The 19,198-nt window shown below is 40.5% G+C and overlaps 1 protein-coding gene across 2 annotated transcripts in view; it reads left to right on the forward strand.

Moving 5' to 3' along the window:
- Window positions 1–19,198, forward strand: part of CAPN2 (calpain 2) — a 60,532-nt gene that overhangs the window by 21,635 nt on the left and 19,699 nt on the right. For both annotated transcript variants that reach the window (XM_042445623.1, XM_042445624.1), the window contains exons 5-11: window positions 2,791–2,959; window positions 7,946–8,029; window positions 11,920–12,005; window positions 13,969–14,043; window positions 14,866–15,026; window positions 17,531–17,700; window positions 19,162–19,173. In XM_042445623.1, coding sequence (XP_042301557.1) covers window positions 2,791–2,959; window positions 7,946–8,029; window positions 11,920–12,005; window positions 13,969–14,043; window positions 14,866–15,026; window positions 17,531–17,700; window positions 19,162–19,173 — 757 coding nt within the window. The remainder of the gene's footprint in view (window positions 1–2,790; window positions 2,960–7,945; window positions 8,030–11,919; window positions 12,006–13,968; window positions 14,044–14,865; window positions 15,027–17,530; window positions 17,701–19,161; window positions 19,174–19,198) is intronic.

Genomic DNA, 19,198 nt, shown 5'->3' on the forward strand with positions numbered 1-19,198 from the left:
TGTGAGAGTTGCATTCACATGAAACAGGAGCCAGGAAGTGGCTCCCTTCTTCACCCTGGAAGCATAAAATGTTTCGATGCGTTCAGAGCCCCATTGATCATGTGCAAGGGTGCCAATTTGAATTGTTGAATAGGCATGGTATGTACCAGTGTGATAATTTAATGTGCACTCACTCCACTTTGACTCAGGAATGACTACAGTTTCATTCTTCACATGTGATAATTCATCACGTGAATTCCCTTGGATTCAAATTGACTCTGCTCCCCCTTCAATTCGGATTGGCTCTGGATTGGAGTTCCAGTTTAACATGTGATAAGGGCTATAGAAGAGCATTAGAGAGCCTGATGAAAAAGAGGCTTATGTCTGACTTGTGGCCTCAGTTTGTGATGTAGAAGAACACACACACACACACACACACACACACACACACACACACGACAGAATAAGGTTTTTTTAAAGTTGCAGTTGAATTACACAAACCAGGAAAATCCAAGAACAAAACTATAGAATAAAGTGTAAAATGAAGCCATTCAACAACCAAGTCACAGTAGTTTGCCTCATGGATCATACCATAGGCTACATCAAGATTGGAAACTTGGTGCCCTCCAGATCTTTTTGACTCCAGCTCCAATAAGCATTAGCCAGTATGGCATGTGGTTAGGGATTTGGAGAGCTGTAGTCCAAAACAGCTGGAATATGTTTTTCTGCCTCTGTGTCTCTGTAGCAGACATAATTCATTGGGACATCATACCAGATATGTCAAAATTTGACAGAGTGTTTCTAGTTGTTGTCCATCCCTGCAAAGCCAAGTCAAGCCAAGCCAAGTATTTCCCCAAACTAACTAAAGATAGGCTATTACTGTCAGTGGAGGTTCTACAAGTCCCACACATTTAGGGTAATACTCTCCTCTTTCTGGAGCAGTGGAGAGAGTGGGCAACATCAGCAACTTTCTTGGGGATGGGAAGAGCAAGCACCAGGGGCCATGCCAGGGCAGGGGAAGGTGGTGAATTTGCCAGTCCCAGCATGCCAGCACCTGAGATGATTGTCTCATTGGCCTCATGGCAGTGCCCTCCCTGTGTGAGGCTCTGCTTCTAAGATTCCTAAGATGGAGAAGAAAGAGGGTAAGAAATCTCTTCAGGGTTGCTAGTACAGAATTGAGCAAACCGATGTATGTTTTCAGGTTTTTTCCCACCCCCTTAAAATTATTTTAAAATTACATTCAATTCTCTGGAAGACAGGAGAGGGCACTCTGTGGCAGTGCTATTAAGGTTCTGAAGCAGGAAAACAAGCAGAAAAAGAGAAGACATTGTTGTTGATATTCGAGTTTTAGAAGGTCAGAAACAGGGAAGACTCCTCTGAGATACTGATCAATCCAGCTGAAAGTACACAGATACAGAAGGGTAGAAAACAAGAAAGGTCTGTCTGAGACTAGGGGGGCTCAGGCTCTCCCACTGGCTGAGGCAGGAGGAAAATCACTGCCCTGTATTAAAAGATCTCAGGATGGTGTATAATACAATTAATTTAAAACAATTTAAAATTTAAATCAGTAAGAATGGTTTAAATACTCTAAAACATTTTAAAAACATAACAATTTAAAATAAGTTAGAAGAGTTTAAAATCATGTGCAAATTGGGTAAAATAATCAGATCCTTTCCAAGACCTTAATAAAAAAACATATTTTAATGTGACATTTGAATGAAGATAGTGTTGGTGTCAATCTGGCCTCTTAGTGGAGGTAATTCCACAATGGGCACACTAACAGAGAAAGACACATGTACTCCCACATTTTGTTGCTCCTTACTAGTGGGACACAGAGAGCCATTCTGGCAGACCACATAAAGAGAGAGGAGCTTTATCAGGTAGCAAGCGCCCAAGTCATTTAAGGATTTACATTTTGTCACAAGCACCTTGAATTCAGATTGGGAGCCTATTGGCAGCCAGTGCCTTTAAAACTATAAAATGTTCTGGCCAGCTGTTGAATTTTATATAAACTGTAACTTCTGGGTCATTTATATTATTATTATTATTATTATTATTATTATTATTAACCTTTATTTATGAAGCGCTGTAAATTTACACAGCGCTGTACATACAATCTTTTAGTTAGACGATTCCCTGCCCTCGGGCTTACAATCTAAAAAGACACGACACAGAAGGAGAAGGGAGTAGTGGAGGGAAAGGGTAAGAGGTCCAGCAGTTCCTCTCTACCTCCAAGGCCTGGACCAAGACAGATGGACTGGAGGGAGGGCAAGGCTTCATAATGGATGGTTAATCATTTTCCAGGGAAAATACATACATAGAGCACATTACAATAATCTAAGTGGAAAGTTACCAGTGCAGGAACTGCTGTGGTCAGGTTACCCCTTTACAGGAAAGGCTGGAGCTGGTGGACCCCTTGAAGCTGACCCTAGGCACTCCTAGCCATAGAATCCACCTGGGCTACCAATGACAGAGCCCATTCTAGCAAGGGTCTCAAGCTCTGTGCCTGTTCTTTCAGAGGGAATATAACCCCATCTAGAGCAGGCCACTTCCCCAATTCTTGAAGGAATAAAGAACAGCCCAGATATGTATCATTAACTAGTGGTGTTACTAGGGGTGGTGTTATCTGGTGTGGTAACTCATTGTGTCACCCTCCCCTTTTTTTTCCTTTTTTTTTTTTTAGGATGTCTCCTGGTGTGGTCTGCACCCTTCTAGTGACACCCATGTGATTGACTACTGCTTTTAATATGTTTTTCTCTCCTATGCTCAGAGAAAGGTGAAATATTAATATCACAATTGCACTTTTTCTAGGGTGAATGGATCATATGAGGCTCTCTCTGGAGGAAGCACTACTGAGGGCTTTGAGGACTTCACTGGTGGAATTGCGGAGTGGTATGAGCTGCGGAAACCTCCACCAAACTTGTTCAGAATCATCCAAAAAGCTCTTCAAAAAGGTTCCCTCCTTGGATGTTCTATTGATGTAAGTTACTGCTGTTTTCTAGGTTGCTGTCAGGGTTCTTTGCAATACAGAGCAAGATGGCAGTTAGCTTTAGTTAGGTAACTGCATTTTTGCGCAGAATTCTACTCCTGCTAGTGCAGATAAACTATCCATAAAAAGCTGAAAAACACATAGCCTTGTCCCATTTATAGGAGGGGCTGGTACAGCTTTGTACCCATCTCTTATAGGCCAGTCCAACCATACCTGTCAAAAAAGTGTGAGAGATATCTGTTTTTTCCGTACCTCTGCTGTGCAGTATGTAGCCCTTCAAATAATTATGGTGTAGAGGGCTGGGTGACAGCACTTGCTGAGTAATCAAAGGCAGTTGCTATTGGTTAGTACAGTATATGAATATATTATCTGAGATCCTGCATGAGAAGATAAGATTCAATCCAAGTAGAATTCTATCTTCCCTCTCGCAGGACTGATTTTCCTCCTGGGCCCTCTCCCCAGGGTCTTTTAGTGACTGAAAAAGGCTACAGTTGCCCAGAAGCATCAGACTAAATCCCAGTATTAAAAACATCCTCCAGGATCTCCTGGTGGTCTTATGGAGGTCTCAGTAGATGATGTCAATGTGTGTCCAACTATAGGGACATAGCTGGACATGCTTTCCCCTAGCCTTTCTTGATGACTGCATGGCTGCTTGAAGTTCTAAGCAAGAGCTTTATACCATGAGGGCCTTTTTAGCAGTTCTCCCTGCACTGTGAAGAGGGGGAGGAAGGTTTCCAACACCTTTTCCTCATTTGTGGCCTGTTTTGCCTCCAGGCTGGTCACACAGGCCAGCACAAGTTGGAGGAAGGGGAATTACGACACCCTCAGAAGACTCTGCACCCAGAAGGTCCTTTTGCTTTGATCAGCCTGTGACCTGTGCACTGCTCAGACTAACTGAGTCTGATTTATATTTTCTCTAATGTGTTAATGCAAAAGAGGCAAACTAGTTTGAGTTATCATGAAACAGAGTTATGAGTTATCATGAATTGAGTTATCACGAGAGAAGGTGAATTTTGAGGGAGTGGATGTGATAACAGGAAGGATGTACTGTAATAGTGAATTCTTCCCTCTGCAGTGACCATTAAAAGATATATGCCAGTGTTGTGCCAGCATATGTTGCTAAAATGATGCCAGCCATACCTCTTTGTAATCCTGCTCACAAAACCTCAGTAAAGTAGCTGATAAAAATGGATACAGATGGCTCTGTACAAACATTCTAGCCACAAGAGCTCATGTCCCAAGATACTTTGCTTTTTTTCATCAAGAGATAGATCTAAACACAATTCTTCTTTCAGAATACAACTGCGCTGTTTCCTTTTACTTTTTGAATACCTTGTGATACTGAATGGATTCTAAATCCCCATCTGTGTGATATATTATTAGCTACAGTCTAGAAAAAGAAAATCATTGGAAATCCCAAAGTACAACTACAGGCAATACAGTATCCTTGACATGGACACCTGTGTACACTAGAAGAGGGGGATGTATGGCCATCCAGATGTTGCTGCAAGTCCCATAATCCTTCATCATTGATTGTGCTGGCTAGGGCCCACTTAGGGCTGAGAATTAAAATCCAACAGCAGCTGAAGGGTCCTATGTCCCCCACCTCAATATACTCTGTGCTGAATGCATGGGGTTAGTAAGCAAGAAAGCATCCTTATTCACTTTATGGAAATAACAGCTCTTCACAAACCTACATCCCTTGTTGTTCCTCAGATTTCATCAAATGGAGACACCATAAATGGTGACAGAATGATTACAAATACAGTATAATCATTTAAAAGATGGTATAAACAAACTAAGTTTTATCATCAGCATCATAAACATATACAGTGCTATACATTTTTGTCCTTCCTTCCTACAAGGAGCTCAGTATGGCATATATGCCTCCCCTTTCCCCCCAATTTTATCCTTGAAACAGATTTATAAGTTAGGTTTGCAGCTGTTTCAGCCTTAGATCTGTATCTTTAAACATGGGGCTATCCAGTTCCATTTAAAGATGGAGGTGCAGGATGCAGTTTACAACTAACAGGGACCCTGGGAATGTGTGATGGAGGTCTGCTAACACTTCCTTGCCACTTTTTCTTCTTATAGAGAAGAGACTTCTTCCATCTCTAGCAGCATTTCTTCTAGCCAAGTTCACTTCCATATTGTTGCCCACCTGATAAAAATTGTGTGAAGATGGGATCTAGGAACAGATTCCAGCCATAGGGGAGTGATTGGAAGGCAGAGAGAGGTTTAGCATATACACAGACATGCACCACTTGAAAATACCCTATGTGTTTCATGTTGTAGCCTCTGGCTCTGCAAGTATGGTCAGGGCATACCTGTTTTGGAAATCACAGGGCGGCTGCTAGCATACATAATTTCCTCATGCATTGAAGAAATGAGGCTGAAATTTTCCCTCTTCAGATCTAGCAACCTGTTCCAGAGCATGTAAATTTATTGTTTGAGACATAAATGTCTAGAACCCTCTCCAACACCATGGCAAGTAGCCACGCTCCCTCAGAGATTCTGAGAACTGTAGCTCCCAAAAGTGACCTATATAAGCTGTGCTCTGTTCAAATTGTGGTTGAAGCAATATACACATAAATTGTGGTTGTTGAAACCTGCAAGCAAAGCTACATATAACAGAAGTTCAGCACACAAGTGTTGCAGAAGTCCCTCTTGTCTTAATGGCTTGTAAATATAAACCCTGTATGGATTTCAGGCTTGACATTGATGAATTAGTTCCTGTCTGAAAAGAACAGAGGTAGCCCAGACCAGAGGTTTGCTATTGAAATGAATTTGTCAGCAGAAACTCAAGGCCTAATAGATGAAAAGTATTCGGAAGACAGTATGTATAGGCTTCCCAAATACCCTAAAGGCACCAGATCCCATCTGATCTTGGACGTTAACAAGACCTGATTAGTGTTTGGATGGGAGTCTGCCAAGGAATACCAGGTGCTGTAGGCTATGTTTAAGAGAAAGGAACTAGAAAAACTGCCTATGAATATTCCTTGCTTAAGAAAACCCAATGAAATTAAAGGGGTCACTATAAGTTGCAGAAGGATATGCTGTTATTGGTGTGGGAGTAGACTACAGTTAAGTCTGAAAGTGTGTGTGTTAGTGTGTTATTTTGTTATTTACAGAAAGGGAGGGACAAGCTGTGAAGAACTCAACTTTGGTTCACCACTCAAACATTTCCAAATTACAGTGGCACAAATCAGGGCTAAAACTAATCCCTATCAGAAAATGAATGCAGCCTGACTTCCTAGAGCAAGTTTGCCCAAAAAGTTAATCTTGTTGTTTATAGCCTTTATGAGGGAACTTCTTGCAATGAAGGGTGGGGCTAGTTCCCTAATGTGTCTCCAGATTTGGGTGCCCTGATTCAAACTATATAATCTTTGAACTCTACAATTCACTTACAAAACATCTAAATTTGAATAAAGTGTTGAATAAAGAGATTGTAAGTTTGTGGATGAAAGCATTGCAGCTACCAGCCATGGAACCCCTCACCAGCGGTTGTTGTTGTAAACTGCCCTTGAGTTGGCCTCGACTCATGTCCATCCTGTCAATGGAACATCTCCAAGCCTCCCTATCCAACACTGCTCTGCCTAGGTCCTGTAAATTCAGGTGCGCGCTCCCTAACCCTAGAATCACTGCCACCACAACCCATTTTGGCGATGTAGATCCTGCCAATGTTAACAACCTTTTATCTATAGATAGCTCCTGCAGTTTTCTCCATAATAGCTTTCTGTCAATTGAATCAAAAGCTGATTCATTCTGTTTCTCCAAGTTCTGTTCTAATAGTAGCTTGTTGTTTTAAGTACAGATTTCTCATTAGGACTGTCAAATATAATGGCACTCTCATGTCTTTAAGAGTTTTCTGTAGCTTTTCATGATCTATGCAGTCAAAGACTTTGCTATAGTCTATAAAGCACATGCTGATTTTCTTCTGGAATTCCTAATGTGCTTCATTAGCCATCATATGTTTGCAGTGTAGTCCCTAGTGCCTCTTCCTTTTCTGAACCTTGCTTGCACCTATGTGATTTCTCTCTCCATATATGACTGCAGAATTTTCAGCAGAATTTTGCTTGTGTGGGAAATTAATGCTGTGTTCCTATAATTGCTGCAGTCTTTTGTGTCTTCTTTTTTTGTGGATTGGGATGTATACTGATTGTTTTCTGTCTGTTGACTACCTTTTTGTTTTCCATATTGGCATATTTTAGTTATCACTAGAGTTGATTCAGTCTTTGTGGGTTGTAGCATTTCTATTGGAATATCATCTGTTCCTGGTGATTTATTTTTCTTAATATCTCTTATTGCAGCTTCTACTGTGCTGTCCAGGATCTGGGGTTCATCTTCATATGGTTTTTTATTCCATGTGTTGTTAATTTTTATTCTCTTTTATATAGCTTGTCTGCTTATTGCTTAGATCATCTTTTTATTTGCCTCATAGCCTGGACCTAAATCATATTATAGCGCTTTATACCAGCACTTTGAATTACACCTGGAAAGTATGGTCTCTGTAATATTATCTGACACTTTTTTTTTACTTGCATTTTCTGCTGCAAGCATGCTTACAATAATACTCCAGAGGCATCAATGCTATATACATGAAGTATTTGACTGTCAGAAGTCAAGACAGAAGAGAATCTGACAGGACAGAATCCTCCACCACATTAGAGATAACTTTGCGTGCACAGGAGGCTAGCTCAAGCTGGGGGAGGACAATAGGGGCAGGTTTTTGCCATCACCCCATCCCACAGAAGCTGCCAGCTGAGTCATTTGCCTCACTCTGCCTAATGGTAGGGTCAGCTTTGGCAATCATTTTAGTTTTTAGGACTGCCAATTTGTCTTTTATTTTACAGCAAATTGATTAAAACTAATTAAATAAGAAATCCAATGGTTATTTCACTTCCTAGTTTCTAGAACTGCTGATTATATCATTTTGTCTGCCATGGAATCTTGTACTGATAATCCTTGTCTTTGCAGATCACAAGCGCTGCTGAGACGGAGGCAGTGACAACACAGAAACTGGTCAAAGGGCATGCATACTCTGTAACAGGTGCTGAAGAGGTAACCTAACGTGTTGGGAATGGGGAAAATGTTGCATGCCCAGCATATGATATCACAGTGAATCGGTTGTGATGCTTCTGTTCCTAAGGATGGGGAGTCCTGTTCCTTTGTGAAATGTTTGGATGCGCTGCCCTCTTATGGCTAAACAGCCTCATAACAGTTGTTTGCCTATTTAGCGCACCAACAAAAGTCCCTAACGCCAAAAAACGAAGATGTAAGAACAAAAAACAAAACTGAAGGGTTCTGCCAAAGAAAATCTATATGTGTAGAAATTAACTAAATTAATTAAATAAATTATATCCCACTTCCAATTCCCAAAAGACACTACTATGAAGAGATAAGGGATTAAATAAGCCCTGGAGTAGAGAAGCCAGTAAAATTTCTAAAAGGGTATAAATACTCCACTGAAAAATGAGCAAAAATGATTTTTCTGGCCCATGAAGGAGGTAACAGGTATGGCAGAAGTTGAAAAGAAGGAGAGTTTACAAACCATGGGTTCTCAATGCTCATTCTAACAAGTTCTGGAATAGGCCCAGAGTAATTGCACTGGAAGCGTCCCTGCCCTTTTGATTAAATTGTTGTACAAAGCTGAGTCCTTGGCAGGCTGCATCGAAGCTGGTCAGAATAATGAGCAATTGGCATAGGTTTGATTGCTGTGGACCTTAGATGTTTTGGCTTTAGCATTTCCCAGTGTAAACAGGCAGAAAAGAAACCTGCTGTTCTGATTGAGAGCTAAACCAAGAATGGACCTGAAAGTTCTCTCTAGGGAGTTCTATAAAACTGATTTCTTTCAGTCCACAAACCCCTGCTGATTTCTGTCAATGCTGTCTCAATAGTTGCCGTGGTATGTATTCAGAGAGAATAATCTGATGATGACTATGCTTCTAGTTATCATGGCTGGCTAGAAAGCTGAAGCCCCATCCCAATATAATATTTATCTCTCTATAACACTGGAGCTAATGATGGAGGCAGTCATAGAGGTAATATTAGGGACAATGTTTCCCCAAGTGGAACACAGTTCACCCAGATATAGAATGGAGTAAAACTGTTTTCAGAGAGTTTTTAAGAAAAATTCATTAGCAATTAAGCCATATGTATCTCAGTGGAGAAGAAGTTCCAGTGTTGTATGATCACCACTGAAAAATGTGGTCCCTAATATCCTGCATCCTCATTGAGGAGCCAGAGGGCACAAACCTCTGACACTAGTCTTTAACACTCAGACAAACTGGTATATACAGTCCTGAAGCGGATGATTCATAATGGCTGATTGATTGTGGCCACTTCAGCTGAAGTATTTCAGTGCTGCCGATTGAGTGCTGCTGGTTTAGCATGGCCAATTGATTGTGGCTGTTTCACCATGGCCAATAGAACTCAGTGGACAATTCAACGCTGCCCTTTCAGCATGTCAGCCATTTCAGCACTGATTGGAGTGGATGATTCAACACTGCTCTGCCAGTGCAGCAATTTAAACAAGTGGCTGTTTCAGCTATCACCAAGTCACTCTGATCAGCACTGAAAAAGCTGCACTCATTTGGCCACACTGAAACAACCACAGTCAGTTGGTCAAACAGTGCGCCCGCGTCATACACGGCTTTCAGCATACGCTGAAAGCTGCGTGGGGCACACGGGGCAGCGCTTCCCATTTGGATGAATGGAGGCGCGTGCCCATGGTGCGTGTGCACTGCTACGCCGCCGCATGCACGAGCCCCATTCACTTGAATGGGGTTTGAGCATGCACAGTATTTGGCTTATGTGGGGGGGTCCAGAACGGATCCCCCGCGTAAGCCAAGGGCGGACTGTACTAAACCAGCCATACTGAATCGGCAGCACTAGAACAGCTGGACTGAAGCAGCCACAATAAACCATCCTAGACACTCTTTGGAACCTTGGAACTCATATTCACAGAATGTTTTGATAAATTAGGAACAAGGAGTAGTAGAAGAAGGGCTGAAAACATCTTTTATTCCTAAATTTTGTACCTAATTCAACTACTAATCCAATTTGTAAAAAGCTCTAGTCCACAAAAAATTCAAACATCAAACCCCAACAAATCTAAATGAATTTAAGTCTCCGAAACCAGATGAACAACATCCAAGGGTATTAAAAGAACTGGCAGATGTAGTCTCAGAGCAATTGGTAATAATCTTTCAAAACTCCTGGAGAAGTCCCAGCAGACTGGAGGAGGGCAAACATTGTCCCCATCTTCAAAAAGGGAAAAAAGAGGATCCCAATAATTATCATCCAGTTAGTCTGACATCAATAGCAGGAAAGATTTTAGAACAGCTCATGAAACAGAGAGTATGTGAACATTTAGAAAGGAATGCCATAATCACAAAAAGTCAACATGGGTTTCTCCAAAACAAGTCATGCCTAATCTGATCTGTCTGTCTGTGTGTGTGTGTGTGTGTGTGTGTGTGTGTGTATGATTTCAGCAAGGTCTTTGACAAGGTCCCCCATGATATTCTTTCAAACAAGCTAGTAAAATACACAATGCAACTGTTAGGTGGATTAGTAACTGGTTGACCAGCTGAACCCAAAGGGTACTCAGCAATGGCTCCTCTTCATCCTGGAGAAAAGTGACCAGTGGGGTGCCACAAGGTTCTGTCCTGGGCCCATTGCTATTCAACATTTTTATCAGTGACTTGGACAAAAGAACAGAGGGCATGATTATCAAATTTGCAGATGACACCAAATTAGGAGGAGAGGATCAAAATTCAAAATGACTTTAACAGATTAGAAAGCTGGGCCAAAACTAACAAAATAAACTTCAATAAGAAGAAATGTGAGGTACTGCCTTTAGGCAGAAAAAAATGAAATGAGTAGATATAGGAAGGGAGACATCTGGCTTAACAACAGTACATGTGAAAGGGATCTAGGAGTCCTAGTAGACCACAAGGTGAACATGAATCAACAGTGTAATGTGGCAGCTAAGAAGGCCAATGCGATTCTTGTTTGCATCAATAGAAGTATAGCATCTAGATCAAGGAAGATAATAGTGCAACTCTATTCTGCTTTGGACAGGCCTCACCTGGAATATTGTGTCCAACTCGGGGCACCATAATTCAAAAATGATGTTGATAAGCTGGAGTATGTCCAGAGGAGGACTTCCAAAATGGTGAAGTGTTTGGAAGCCTGCCCTGTGAGGAGAGACTTGGGGAGCTGGGGATGTTTAGCCTGAAGAAAAGATGGTTAATATGATAACCCTGTTTAGGTATTTGAAGGAGTGTTATATTGAGGATGGAGCAAGCTTGTTTTCTGCTGCTCCATCGACTAGGACATGGAGCAATGGATTCAAACACCAAGGAAAGAGATTCCACCTCAACAACTTCCTGACAGTTAGAGCTGTTCAACAGTGGAACTCACTCCCTCAGAGTGTGGTGGAGTCTCCTTCTTTGGATGTTTTAAACAGAGGCTAAATGGCCATCTGTCAGGGGTGCTTTGATTGTGAGTTCCTTCATGGGAGGGGGCTGGACTGGATGCCCCTTGTGGTCTCTTCCAACTCTATGATTCTGTGACTCAATAGTACATGTGTATTCAGTTCGCGTGTATGTGTGCCTGCCTTCATGTTGTCTGGCAACCCCATGAATTTCATAGACTATCTCAAGCAAGGAATATTCAGAGGTGGTTTTTCAGTTCATTTCTCTGCAATATATAGTGTATAGCAATTGATAGTTATTGGTGGGCTCCCATACAAGTACTAACCATGGCTGATCCTCCTTAGCTTCCCATATCAGACTGGATCGGGTGCCTTTAGGGTATTTAGGCCTTCATTTCATACTGCTTGTTTTTAAGCAGAAAAGGAAACAGTTTTAAAGAATCCTATATCCTTCCTTGATGACCAGGATGCTTGATCTCATATTGACTTGGTTTTTGTTCCCTTATCACACTAGGTCAGTTTCCGAGGCAGTCTGCAGAAACTGATCAGAATCCGAAATCCCTGGGGAGAAGTAGAATGGACTGGAAAATGGAGTGATAAGTGAGTTTCAAACATTCCACTTTTTACAATACACAACTGAAATAGTTGGTATAAAGCTTTGCATCATGAGTTATAAAACTTTAAATTGAAGCCACTGCTCTGGTTTCCTTGAAGATAACCATGTGGATTTTCTCACACATTTCCTAACCCTTATGAATCTATCCTGTAATTATTACTGTTCACAGAGTATGCTTTTTCTGCCTTAAAGGTTGTCATACTTGTTCCAAGCAGTTTGTGAAAGCAGATATTTCCCCATTTGGCTACTCTGAATGCAATTAAAATCAACTAGTTTACAGTTGATGGTGTCTGTGTCTAACCCTCCTTTCTACACTGTCTGACTGCCCTTTCTTTTATCAGATAAAGCAAGATGAAAGTCTTGTTTGTCTCTTGCACTAGGAGCCTAGCAAATTTGCTAACTGGTACCTCATCAAGTTTTTAAATTAAACATTAGTACTCCAAATGACTTTGAAGCAGGGAAACTAGAGAAATCTTTTCTCTGAATTTGTCAGTTTCACCAGATGCCTGGGGTGAAACAAATATTTATTGATTTCATTTTAATTGTACCCTGTCCTTCCTTAGAGGAGCACTAACAGTCTGCACAAAAACACACAGAGAGCTTAAAAATGACTTTTTAATAATAACTTGCTCCATTACTTTTTACTTTAAACAGTAACAGGTTGACTTTACTCATTGCTGTGTTTAAAAAGCAAATCATGTTACATGTTGCTTTTCTGTAACTTAAATATGAAAGCCTAGGATTGGTGGTAACAGTTGAATAAAACTTGAAAAAAAGTTATAGTCAAAATGCTTAAAAACACTTTAAGAACTGACTTGGAAAGTGACAGAAAAATATGACTTATGGGATGTAGGAGAAGGACATGGCTAAGAGAGATATGCCTGTTAGCACTAATAAAAAGACTATTCTGCAAAAATTACTCCAAAATATGTAAGTTTCTCTTGCAGAAGAATATGGCTGGAGTACATAAAATAGGCTTCAGATAGAATGCATCTGTCCACAGGTGATGTAAAAGTACAGGAAGATTGAATGTTTCATATAAATAGCCAGAAGTTGATTTATCAACCTGATTACATGCATATTTAAAAGTGTGTTTCTGATTTTCACATCTGCACAGCAACAGGTGGAGAGAGCCTGAAACACACTGTATGGATTTATCTTTTTTTCATTTCTAATTTATTTAATACAGTAAATTATCTATCTGCACGAGAACCCCTGTCACCTCACAGAACCATGGTATTTAGGATTTTTGTCTGCAATTAAGCTCCATTGTCATTTCAAAATTTATCTGTATATAATCAAAACTGTACCTCTTTTGGGAGCCTTGTGGTAATGTTTCATTCTTTGTTTGCATTACCCAAGATTCCTTTAAATGGTGTCACTTACTGTCTATTTATATAAGTTTCTTTTTATTGGTGTTTGTGTGAGTCCCTTTTTTATATGTGTTTGATTATATTACCCTTTCTCTAAAAGCTATTGATCTTTGTCTTGTTCTCAATAAAAGGGATGAACAAAACCCTTCCTCCTTCTGATATTATAACACCCTTAATCTCCTTTTTCCAGTGCTGCATATACTGAGTTGCCTCAGATATTCCTCCTATGTAGTTGAGTTATCAGCTATGCTGCTTTTCATATTTCCAGTCATTTAATAGGTTTCCAAGATTGCAGTGCACAAATCTAAACAGTTCTTGTTCCATTCATATCTCTCTGTGTTAGATGTATGTTATTATTTCTCATGCCATTTCCCTGATTTACTAAGACTAATTTAATGGTTTCCATCACAGTGTAGAGTGGACAAACAACAACTCATTGTCATTATGCAGAACACTTCACACTTATGTTCTAGAGGCCTTTTGAATTGTGGGCATTAAGGTCTAATGACTTAGGCTTTGCACAATGATCTAAATTTTGCTATAACTTAACTTTATATAACTTCTATATTTTTAGTTGTCCAAGCTGGAATAATGTTGATCCTAAAGTGAAGGACAGACTAACCAAGAAACATGAAGATGGAGAATTTTGGTAAGGACAAACTATCAAGGAGAATCACCTCACTGTTTCATCTATAATACTTAAATGTCAGAAACATGCATCTGACCATCAAGTTGTATCATGGATATCTAGGCTCATTTTTTATTTTAAAAAGCACAAAACACAGAATTGCATAGACCTGTGGAGGAACTTACTGGATGGGGAGCCAAAAGAAATTTCTTATCTCAGTAAAATATCCTATTGGAGAAAAGTTTCAGATAAGTGATATAAAAAATACTCTTTGCCATGTTAAGGGCATATTTACAAACTAATGCTATAAGTTGCTGAGTCAGCTTGCAGTCTTAAAGATTCATTGGTTGTTCTTTGTTTGATTCAAAGATGAACAATACATAGCCTTTGAACACCCCAGTTTTTTCTTCCACATAGCCTTTGGGCTACGGACTACATCTCAGCATTTTCCCACAACAGCAAGAAAGCATCACTTTTCCCTTTAAGTTGACAATGCACCCCCAAAATCTTAGCAGAAACCCCTTAAAAACAAGCATCTCCACAAGATGTATGGGGAGGATGAACCTTGTACTGAACCTTAGCATTCCTAAAAGTCTCTTTAGTAGTACTAGCCAGTTTCAAAGTTCCCTGTGTGGCTTGTTCAAAAGTAGAAGTGCTTTGTATTTAAGTGAGGATGGGGTTGCCACTGAATTTTGTCAGTGGTCCAAGTGCAGCTTTCAGTGGGTTGGGGTGTCAGTGTGGCAAATTCTCCATCCCTAGTTTAATTGGTGTCAGACTAGCTGATGTGTGAGAGTCATCTCAAGGTCTTTCTGAATAGGACTGCTTTGTGACTTTATTCCACAGGATGTCATTTGATGATTTTTTGAGGCATTACTCACGTCTTGAGATCTGCAACTTGACTCCAGACACTCTGACCAGTGGGAAGTACAAGAAGTGGAGCCTAAATTTGATGGATGGGAACTGGAGAAAAGGATCCACTGCTGGTGGATGCAGAAATTATCCTGGTAAGTCATTTTTATCACCTCCATTTACAGAGAAGACTTTTCCCTAGTATGTTTCAAACAACTGACAAAAAGAATTATATAGAGTTTGATATTTTACTATGACATGGTATGGGACCATGCGGTTAGTGCACGGTCCCAAGCCCTACTATCGCCACCAAGACGTTGCGTCCTAGCGATGTGTACCAGGTGGTAGTGTGGGAACCAGAAAGGAGATGTGATAAACTGGCTATGAGCACCCTCGTGATGCTGGGGCATTAACCAATGCTATAATACACTGGGCCCTTGGTATCCCCTGGAGTTTGGTTCCAGGACCACCACCCCCATAGATACCAAAATCCATGGATGTTCAAGTTCCACTAAATGTAGTAAAATGGTGTCCCTTATATAAAATGGCAAAATCAAGGTTTGCTTTTTGGAATATATATAGTATTTTCAAACCATGGATGGTTGAATCCGTGAATAAAAAAATTGTGCATAAGGAAGGCCAACTGTATTTGTAGTGTGCCAGGAAACCATTGTCTCTGTTCAATCCCCTGTTGTTGGATTGCAGTTTGTAGATACATTCCAATTCTGCTGTCTCTCTTTCCAGTCTTCCCACACTACATTCCAGTACTCATTCATATGGTTATCTGTTCATCTTGGCTTTAGGCAACATCCTTCTTCCTTCCATTGTTCCCCAACAACCATAGTTAAAACCGTATTTGTTACCTCATCTCCACACTCACAAAGTTTTATATTTTCTATGAACATTCTCTCCCACAGCCTGCTTATATAGGTGTGTTCCTGGACCTTACACTCCACCCCATGCATCTGAGGAAGTAGACTAAAGTCTATGAAATCTCATGCTACCAGCTTCTTTCTTTCAGTTGGTCTCAAAGGTGGTAGAAGGTCCCTTTGCTTACTGATTTTCCAGACTAATATGGCTATGTCTGAATTTTGCTTATATATAAAAAAGCTAGAATGAAGTATTTTTAAAGGTGTACACCATTACTGTTTTGTTTAGAAAGATGGCACTCGCTGATTTTATGGGCTAATCCCTACACTAAATTTGGATTTGGTAATTCATGGCTCCATAGACCTTCACAATAGAGTAGTGGTAATTTTTGAACTGCAAGTGCTCATTATCATGACAGCCATGCTGCCAAGGAGGATGGTGTGTTAATCTATATCAACAAACCAGTTTTATTTCCACCAGGAACAGAAGTTTTTGTGAAACTAATAGTTCTTAGTACCCCACTGAAGACAAAGCCTCCCCAAATACTTTGCCTTACAACAATAATCTCTCACAGCAGTAGATCCCTTGTGGGTAAATCTCTATCCCCCCACACCACTGAGGATTTTGGCTAACTTTAACAGGAAAGTTAAATGTCAGTCACCTTCATCCCTTCTCATAGTCTCTAGAAACAACCTTTTGGTAGAGGTTTAGTAAGAATATCAGCAATCATCACTTCAGTGTTGCAGTATTCTAACTGAACAAGTTCATTTTGACACATCTCTTGCACTTTGTGGAAAGCAATGTCAATATTCTTTGTGAGTGGCTTCTTGCTTTGAAAAATCTTGAGGCAGCTTTGGTTATCTTACATCAAAATCATTGGTTTGGGCTGTGTTATCCCAAAATCCATAAGTCAGTTGTGTAGCCATTTTATTTCATCATATGCTGCCTTCACTGAAACACATTCGGCACCACTGAAATAATCTGCAATTGTGTATTGCTTCTTACTTTTCCAATTAACCAGGTTTCCCCTGGTTTCACACACACTCAGCACCAGAAAACCCTGTGATAGCTTCACCTTAAGATCTCCATAAATCAGAAATAACTTGAAGGCACACAACAACAACAACATTTATAACTTTGCCTGATGGTGCAGTGGTTAAATGCCAGTACTGCAGCCACTCACAAACTGCAAGGTTGTGAGTTCAGTCAGAGCCAGGGGCTCAGGGTCAACTCTGCCTAGCATCCTTCCAAGGTTGCTAAAATGAATAACCAACTTGTTGGGGGCAATTAACATATACATTGTAAATTGCTTAGAGACTGCTTAGTGTGGTATAAAGTGGTATATAAATAAAGTTGCTATTGCTACTATTGCTATTGCTACCTTCACTAGTGATTCAAAACCTCAATTTGTGGAAAAAACAAACCCCAGGCTTATTGCAGACATAGAGTGGGCCCTCTCCATATGCAGGGATCCGTTTCGGATCCCCCAGCATATGGGGAAAAACATGTAAACTCAAACCCCATTGGTTGCAATGGGGGAGCGCTTCCGTGTTCGGCACATGCCACGGGCACGCGCATCATTCATCCCCTGGCAACTTAACCTTCTGCCTAAGGTTAAAGCTGTATATGGCATGCTTGCGTATGGTGCGGGCACGCTGTAAAATTAGGCAAATGGGCAGCTCAATCTCAGATTGAAGGATTGTATTTTTGCAAGCCAGGATTGATTGCAGTCATCAGAAAGAGGTGAATCACTGTAAGCTCATGGTAGTTTGCTTGCATCTTTTGTCAGATACATTTTGGATGAACCCACAATATTTGATTAAACTTGAGGAGGAAGATGAAGATCCTGATGATCCTGAGAAGGGTTGCACTTTCCTGGCTGGACTGATTCAGAAACACCGCCGGAAGCAACGGAAGATGGGAGAGGATATGCATACCATAGGCTTTGCCATCTATGAGGTAAGCTTGCTTTTCTTGTTTTCTGCTTTACAAACCAAGACATGGCATAATGAGCTAATTTCTTCTTAGAGGAAACATCTACTCAAAAGATCATTAGCTTCCTAATCAACAACTTGAGTGATAGAGGGACAAAATGTAAAGCCACCCCCATCTTACTATGTATTTGCATCTCCCAAAATACATGCCTGTCATGTATCCTTGACAGACACAACAGACAAAATATTTATATCTCCCACTTTCTTATTGCACATGGTGTCCAAAGTCTCTTAAGTGATGAGCGTATGTGATTGAATCACCCCAAGCAACAAACATTACTATTTGTTGATCGGCCACAAATCCATTATTGTCATTTCTATGCAGAATTTCCCATCTTGAAAATGGTATAAAAATGGGTTCTCATGTAGTACGGTTCTCCCATTTCTCTCTCTTGCAACATTTTAACTAGGTAGGTAAAGATACTCCTTGGAAATTAAGATAGTGTTGTGACTGGTCTTTCAGCTAGTATTGTTTTGCAGTTCTCCCAGCAGCCTGAAAAAATGTGTTGATAGTGATCCAGGGATTCAGGGCAGGTGGTAGAGGGGGAGCCAGGAAGAGAAAGTGGGGGATAAAGATATTTTGTGCCAGCACTGTACAGGCTATCTTATAAAGTGAAAGAGTGGGGAGTATCTGGCTGCCACAGATACTCTCCAAGAGATTTGAGAGAAAGTGTGAAAGTAAGTGGTGTTAGCAGAAACAGAAGATGAACTGATTGAAGAAGTGATCACTATAATTTAGAGGAATGCATTAATTTTAAAAGAATTTATTTAAAAATAATTTGGGGAAATTGATTTTCTGTTGGAGTAGGAAACTGGGCACAAAGGAAGAAGTGGTTCTAAATTTCAGAGGTATTACCCCACCATCGCCTTGAACTTAGATTGTTGGCTACTAGTTTCCCTTCCATAAAATTGATTTCTTGTTGTCCTGTGTGGGCTTAATCATGTGGCCTATATTTGATACTGAAACCCAACCTCTGCCCTCTGCCTTTGACAAACTATTTTTTGTAACCAGTATCCTCATGGCAGCCATTTTGGCACTAGACCTGTCTCCATACCAGCCATTTTGCATTGGCGCTTGCACATTTCTCAGATTTACAAATCTGGGCATAAAGGCCCAAAGAGTGAAGGACCTCTTCATCTAGAACAGTGGTTACCAAACTTAGGTCCTCCAGGTATTTTGGATTTCAACTCCCTGGAGCGCCAGCCAACTTGGCCAATAGGAATCCTGAGAGTTACAGTCCAAAATATCTGAAGGGTCAAAGTTTGGGAATCACTGATCTAAAACGTATCTGCTGTCTTAACAAGGTTCAAAGCAGGTGATTATTCTCTCTAGTTAAAATGGAGCTGTAGGTGACTAGAAGTTTGTATCACTGTTGAATGTTATGACTAAAGAGTACATAATTTCTTTCTCTTCGCTTTCTCACAGGTACCTCCACAGGTATGTACTGTGTCTTTGATGATGG

Source organism: Sceloporus undulatus, chromosome 1 (genome assembly GCF_019175285.1).
Source record: "Sceloporus undulatus isolate JIND9_A2432 ecotype Alabama chromosome 1, SceUnd_v1.1, whole genome shotgun sequence".
Taxonomy (NCBI): domain Eukaryota; kingdom Metazoa; phylum Chordata; class Lepidosauria; order Squamata; family Phrynosomatidae; genus Sceloporus; species Sceloporus undulatus.